This window comes from Hemicordylus capensis, chromosome 1, assembly GCF_027244095.1.
Source record: "Hemicordylus capensis ecotype Gifberg chromosome 1, rHemCap1.1.pri, whole genome shotgun sequence".
NCBI classification, from domain to species: domain Eukaryota; kingdom Metazoa; phylum Chordata; class Lepidosauria; order Squamata; family Cordylidae; genus Hemicordylus; species Hemicordylus capensis.
This window is the reverse complement of record NC_069657.1, coordinates 4,978,490-4,986,011: the sequence shown is the minus strand read 5'-3', so window position 1 is coordinate 4,986,011 and position 7,522 is coordinate 4,978,490. Positions and strand designations below refer to the sequence as shown.

The following is a 7,522-nucleotide window of genomic DNA, read 5'->3' as shown; positions in this document are numbered from 1 at the left end:
CTACAACAGAGAATAAGACATATGCAGAAGGGTTAGAATTAGAAAAGAAAAAACAGGAGTCCTCCGGGATCAGACCAAAGATCACCCAGTGCAGTGTTCTGCTTCCTACACTGACCAGGATTGTCCAGAAGCAAGGCCTGTCTTCCCAGGCATCTCTCTGGATGCAAGAGTTCTACATAGCCATCACGACTCATGGCCACTGACCACTCTCCATGAATCTGACTTTCAGAGGGAAAGGAATTTAGCATCTAAGTCAGTGGCCAGACCACATCTTGTGACAGCAAACTCCATACTTCAGTTGGGAGAAGAAGGTATTTCTTTTGTCTTTGTACATCAATTTTGTACATCAACCCCTGCTAACTTGGCAAAGAGGCACCTTTTAATGTGGTGATTCTCTCTATTTAGCAGGGGGAGAGTAACTGGCCCTATCCACCCCCAGCACAGTACCTCCAGTGACTGTTGCTGGTGTCTATTTTATGTTATTTTTAGATTGTGAACCCTTTGGGGACAGAGATCCATCTTATTTATTTATTATTTCTCTGTGTAAACCGCCCTGAGTCATTTTTGGAAGGGCGGTATAGAAACTGAATTATTGATGATGATGATGATGATGATAATTATTATTATTATTATTTCTTGTTTACACAGTCAGGCAGGTGTTATTGACTGGTTTGTTTTATCCAGTCATCATCATTATCGTCGTCGTCATTATTATCATTATTATTATTTCATTGTCTGACCCCAATTCTATTATTAGCAGAGAGGGAGACAAATGTCTGTCTGCTTTCTCCAGTCCATGAATCATTTTATAAGCCTCTGTCACAGGAGTTCCCAGCCATGGGTCCCCAGATGTTGTTTGGAAAACAACTCCCAACATTCCTGTGGATTATGGGAGTTATGCTCCAACACCATCTGGGGACCCACAGATAGGAATCTCTGCTCCATCACAAGCTGCCTTGGGTCAGCCAAACACCGAGCCTCATAGAGAAGCTGCTCCAACCGCTTGACGATGCTGGTAGCCCATTTTTGTACATTTGCCAGCTCGGCAGTGTCCCTTTTGAGATGCAGCAACCAATACAGATCAAAATGTGGCCACCCCAGAGATATGCAGAGGGACATTACAAGGAGGCATCTGTGTGCTTCATTTTAGCAAAGGACACTGCAAGTCACTCAAAAAATGCTTCACATAAACAGAACTGGATCCAGTTTTGAGGTTTGGACCTTGGTCTTATAGGGCCCTAGGACTGCCTCGGGGCAGGAAGAGAGAGGTTTGGGCAGAGGCATATCTAGGGAAAATAGCGCCTAGGGCAAGCACTGAAATTGCGCCCCGTGTCCAAACATCTGACACCCATCTTTCAGATAACTTTACCATAATATCAGCTGAAAAATACAAGTCAAGCTCATTAATCTTTTAATATTTCAAAAACTATTTAGCAGTGGACGTAACCAGACCAAAAAATGCTGGAAAACTTTTTAAAAATGGCACCCCCCTTCAAGTGGCACCTGGGGCACGTGCCCTGCCTGCCCCACCCTAGATACGCCCCTGGGTGTGGGGTGTTGCTGCTGCGGCAGTTTCCCTGCACTGAGCAAAATTAGAAGCCCTTCAAAATCCCTCCCAACACTGACATTCTGCAATTTTACGAATGGAAAGATCACCTGTGCACCATCGGTGGGGAATGGAAGCACTCCTGTTCAGCTGGGCATGGCAAGGTGAGAGATTGCCCTCGCCACCTCTGGCCTGGCCAGTCCTTGTGCCAAATCAGACCCACCCCCCTCAAAAAAAAAAAGTCTGCTCTGGGTTCCACGGTGGGCAGGTCCCTTAACGGGCCAGGGTCCCAGCAATTGCTTGACCCCACCAATCCCTGTTGCCTCCGATGCTGATAAAAGCCCTTTTCTGCCCAATGGCCTTGCAGTTCTCACAAGTGAACATAGAGGGTAGAAACTGGGCACCCCAGGGCCACCGTTCTACAACAGAGGAGAGCGGCCAGCAGGGGCCTTCATGAACATTCCAGGCCTCTTCCCCCCAAGATGCTTGTGCCGCCCCAAATGGGATGCGCTTACCCCAGGGATGTGCTTCTGGGTTGGCCGGGTTGGCTTCCGGGTGATGGATTTTTCTCGCTCCCTCCCCAGCTCCACTTCTCGGATGCTGTCGAAGTAAGAGTGCTGCAGGAGTTGCGCACAGGTCAGTCGCTCAGCAGGATCCATGTGGAGGCAGCCCTGAGAGCAAAGCCAGAGATCAGGGCATGCGCACACACGCACACACACACATACACATCCAGGCAGCGGAGGAGGAAGAGAGACGGCTTAATCACTGCAAGCAAGGTGGGAGCTTCAAAGAGCTTGTGGAAGAAGAGCTCAAGTCCTGGACCAAGAAAGGGAACAGACACCAGCACGAACAAGAAAATCCCGTCCCCCTTTGCCCTCCTCAGGGACTTTGCAACGTTAGGCAAATATGAAGCTGCCTCATACCGAGTCAAAACCACTGGTCCGTCCAGGCTAGTGTTAATATCTACTCTACTGACCAGCAGCTCCCCAGGAGAGGCCTTTGCCAGTCTGTGACTCAAGATCCTTTGAACTTGAGAACAGGGATTGAACCTGGGACCTTCTGCATGCAAAGCACAGACTCTGCTTCCCCCTTCCTTGGGGTTCCAGGGAGTGTTTCTTCTCCAACACCCCTCTCATACCCACCCCTATTTGCCACCACTCCCCACACCTGGACCCTCCCATTAGGGAATCGCCCTACTTTCAGCTAGCAAGCTGGCTGCAGCTGCTGCTGCTGCTAACTCCTCTCAAGTTGCCTACCACAGCAAAGCTACATGTTGGGAAGCAAAAGGTTTCCCCAAAGATTACTCAGCCCACCTCAGGTCAGTTGGGGACAAATGGTGCAAACAGCCCTGACCACTTAACATGCACACTTAGTGTTAATCTGCACTCTTGGGATGAGAGGAATCAAATTAGAAGATTTAAGCCCAAGCTGTGCACCTCTCAAGCAACAGTTATTTCAGCTGAAAATGCCACGCCCTGATGGACAACTTCCACTTTGGGAACTTGGGTTGAAAAGTGGTATATAAATACTCGTCATATACGTATGATTAAAATGTCTCTAGCTTTTAAAAAGTGGGAGAAATTATATGAGATCTTTCACTGCACTATTTACTACCTAATTCTTGTTTGGTTATATAACAGGCAAGGTGGAAAAATATTATCAAGGGTTAGTCAGTCATTAGCTAAATTCTAACAGCCAGTCGTCAGTCGGCATGCAAATGGCAAATCCCAAATGGCCCATTCAAGGAGCACTGAATTAAAAGAACATAGAGGAAAGTTAACATGTGGCTAAACTTGCTGATTTAATTGGACTTTGAGAGGGAAGGAAAAATAGGAGTAAGGCCAATCCAATTTTTAAAATATATGAACTGGAATGCACATTTTAATCAGACTGTTTCATCTGAATTCTTATTGTTTCAATTCTGGGAAGCATATCTGGTTTTATATGATGAACTGCATACATTTACACTACAATAAAATATTATATAAAAATTAAAAAAAGGGTATTAGTATCTGACAGTTGAAAAAAAAGTATAAAGATTGCTCACCTTCATGAGTCCTAGGGCAGAGCAGGATATGGTTGGGAATTTTATTTCTAAAGGCTCCTAGGAAAAGAAGGGTAAATATTAGCAGAGTCTCCTTAACAGGGCTATTATATATCTTAAAGTAAAGTGTGCCATCAAGTCGATTTTGACTCCTGCTGGCACCCACAGAGCTCTGTGGTTTTCCTTGGTAGAATACAGGAGGGGTTGACCATGGCCTCCTCCCACACAGTAGGAGATGATGCCTTTCAGCATCTTCCTATATCACTGCTGCTCAATATAATATACATCTTAGGGTAACACAAAAAATATTTTAAATTTGTGGCTCCTGGAACATCAGAGCCAAGGGTTCTTGCAGAAGAATAGGTTTTGATGTTTAAACCCTTCACAGCACAATCCTATGCATGTCTACTTGGAAGCAATTCCCAGTGTGTACCATGGGGCTTACTCATAGGTAACTGGGTACAGGATAGCAGCCTAAGTCTGTCGCTTTTTACTCACTTGGGGATGGTGGTGACAGTCCCCCCACCCCACACCACCACCATTTGGATACTGGGCTCTCAACCACCTGCGGTGACACGTCTAAAAAGCCATATGCAGGAATCCACCATTCCTTTTAGTATCTCATGCCCGATGTCTGCAAGCACCCCAGTGCTCCCTCCCCTCTAGTTTGCACCAAAGGAAAGCCACAGGAATTGCAGCCAGCAGGCGCTCTCACCATGCTTTCTGGGTCTGGGATTCTCACCCCGCTGAAGAATTGGTTGGTGCTGAAGACTTGCTGGTGCCTGGGAATGAGATCACCTTTGAACAAGGACAAAAGAAACAGCTCCATTAATTCAGACATCGTGGCTGGCAGGCAGGCGGCGGCAGCAGCATCTCAGGGACCTGTTCCTGTGAGGGGTTTGCATGACATGGCCAGAGAAGAGCAACCCGGCAGCTTTACTCAGAAGCTTCGGTGCCTAGGCAACAAGCACAAACACTAGATTCCCAAGGCTGGGGGGGGGGGGGGGGAGGTCAGCCCTTCATCCCAAAACTGTTGAACCAACTTTTTTAAAAAATGCTTTTTTGTTCCAAAGCAAAAACTGACAGAAGATTCTGTCAAGACACTGGAAGTTCTTTCAAGAATACATTTCAGTCAGAAAGCACACCCTAATTAACTTTAGATGCTTGTCAGAACGCACTCCGCTGGATCTTTGCCATGACACAAAAGCTAGTTTAGACTCTATTGCCATGAATACAAAGAAATATTAGGCCTATGCAAATTCGGTTTTGAAAATTTGGATTTTATTCTAAATGGCTCCAGATTGGTAAAAATTGGTAAAATCCCAAATCCAGGTAGTTTTTGTATTGTTGGCTTTTAAAAAAATCAGATAGATAAAGTTGGAATTAATTCCAAAATATCAAAATTAATTTCAGAAATACAGGAATTTCAGAATTAGCAAAATGGAATATGATTCTGCCGCCCCCCCCCCGAGGTGAATGGGGAAATTAATTTCCCCCACCCCTACAAATCACCAGTTGACCCTAGAGCCCTGAAACTGCCACACGTGGGGAAGGAGGTCAGGGCCCATTGCAGAAGCACACAGTAAAAGTGAAAGTACTTTGAATGTTTCTGTTTTTGTGGATAGAAAGAATTTCTCACATTCCCTTCTGGCCATTAAGGGATTAAAACCTGTGAAGTCCTTTTAATCCTTTTTTAAAAGGTCTGCCTGTTCCTACAAGGGGAAGAAAAAAATTAATATAAAATCAAAGGAATGTCCTTTCCCATCCACATGGGGGTGGAATTATGGTCCATGGAGGGGCTTGAGATCCAGAACCTTTTGTAAAATTTTTGCTTAAAACAAGCCAGATTTCACTATTTTAATAGAAAAAATTTAAAAAATCACCAAAAATCAGAGGATAGACCCATAGCTTTCAAAATAACTGCACAGAGTCTTGCCAATGTGGACTTCATGTGTGCCAGATTTCATAACTATGCCCATCCATTCCAGAAATATAAAGGTGGGGGCAAAGGGGGCATGCTGTTATCTCTTTTCATGAAGGCAAAGGGCAGATTCCTCTACATGCTGGTGGAATGATGGTCCAAGGAAGGTCTTCAGTTTCAGAAGGTTTTTTTAAGTTCTGGCTTGAAACAAGACAGATTTCACAATTTGGGGCCATTTTAACAACTTCAAAAATTCAACAAGAATTGGGGGATTGGCCAATTCTCTTAATATTCACTACAGGGGGTCCTGACCTCCTTCCCCACATGTGTGGCAAGTTTCAAGGCTCTAGGGCCAACCAGTGATTTTTAGTTAGGATTTTTAATTTATTTCTCCATTGACCATTCTGGGGGCAAATCCGAATTTAAGCCTGGATTTGGATTCGGATTCCAAATATGATACGGTATCACCAGAGCCCACATAATCTGAATCCAATATTGTCAAATTCAGATGGGGTCAAGTCAAAATCTGAATCTGAAATTTCTTAATGTGCGTAGGACTAATAAATAGAGTTTTAAAGTTTTAGGTTTTTAGAGTTTTAAATCTGTATTTTAAATTGTTTTAATTGTGCTAATATTTTAATTGTTGTCATTAGATTGTGAACTGCCCAGAGACTTATGTATGGGGAAGTATAAAAATGTGCTACATAGATACATACGTAGTTGGACAGAAGAGGCTGACTCTGACCCACCACACCACATCTGTGGGGCCTCTCAAAAACAGTTCACATGGCCAACATTTGGGCAGGAAAAGCAGGGCTGTCCTTAGAGAGCCCTGGTGGGGTGTGTGGCCCGGGGCAAATCAGCCAGTGTGGGGGCCCCTTCCAGTTAATTCTAATGGGGGTTAAAAGAGCAGGGCCCGGGGCAGTCACTCGGCTTGCCATCCCTTAAGGACAGCCCTGAGGAGAAGCCTCTGACCCTCATTTGGTAGCCATTTGCTGACTGTATGTTAAAAACAAGTTTGGTGGCTGGGACCTTGATCATGAGCTAAGTCCCATACGTGGGATGAGCGGGCCCTACCTGGATCCTGTCCCCAGCTTCTGACCGAGGTGAGTGGGGAACCCTTCGACCCAGCTGGGGTTTAGCTCATGATCAAGCTCTCAGCCACCTACCTTGTTGTCGACTGACACACAATCAGTCCCAAATTAAGACAGGAGGGTTCTTTTGCCCTGAGGTTGATCGTGTGACCTGCCCTCTAGTCTGTCTTGGGGGCAAAGGGGGATAATCCCACCCACCATGGCAAGCGCCCCATCACCCTCTGACAAGGCCAATGAAATGTGCCCCCTCTTCCTCTCCAGCTTGGGAGATGAGAAGGGGCTGTGGACCATCCCTACACAGCGCAGTTATGGGGAAACTGCCTGCTCTCCTCTCCAGCAAGATGTCAGCGAGGAAGGCTATGGCTGGCCGTGTGCAGGGCTGCTTTGCCACCCAAGAAGAATGCCCCTGCCTTCTTTGGTGGGGCTGGCTGTTTGGGCAGCAGGAAGCAGTTGCATTCAGAGAATGAATGGGAAGAGAGAACAGCCAGCAAGAACCGGCCACTCCTCTTGCTCAGGTCTCTGTCTCTCCCTCCAAGTTGGCTCCTAGGAAACTCAGCTGGTATTCAGATTGTATGAAACTCCTTGGGAAAGTAGTTAGGTGGCCCAGACACTGGAACATTCCCAACTGACACATGCAATGTGGCTTAGCAGGTCCGTGGATGGTTCATCAGTGGGTTAGGAAAAGGTTTCCTGGAGACTTGGAGATTTTGACTGTTTGACAGCCAAACTTTGGGAAGGTGACCTCCCTCCCTCCCCACCAAGAGGAAAAGAGAGAGCAGGTCTCCAGTTGGGAAAAGAGCTGTGAGTTGGCACCTGGAGGGTGCAGGCTGGGCACCACCCTTGGGGGATCTGATGTGGGGTAGTGAATCCACTGCCTGGGAGCAGCACTCACTGATTGCCTGCACTCCTGTTCTACT

General features: G+C 46.2%; 1 protein-coding gene across 1 annotated transcript in view; it reads right to left on the bottom strand.

Annotated features, from left to right (window-relative positions):
- Positions 1–7,522, bottom strand: part of CDKL1 (cyclin dependent kinase like 1) — a 37,144-nt gene that overhangs the window by 7,099 nt on the left and 22,523 nt on the right. Inside the window, exons 7-9 of the mRNA XM_053254486.1 lie at positions 4,306–4,388; positions 3,594–3,650; positions 2,062–2,217 (exon numbers count right to left, since the gene is read on the bottom strand). Of these exons, the coding sequence (XP_053110461.1) occupies positions 2,062–2,217; positions 3,594–3,650; positions 4,306–4,388 (296 nt within the window). The remainder of the gene's footprint in view (positions 1–2,061; positions 2,218–3,593; positions 3,651–4,305; positions 4,389–7,522) is intronic.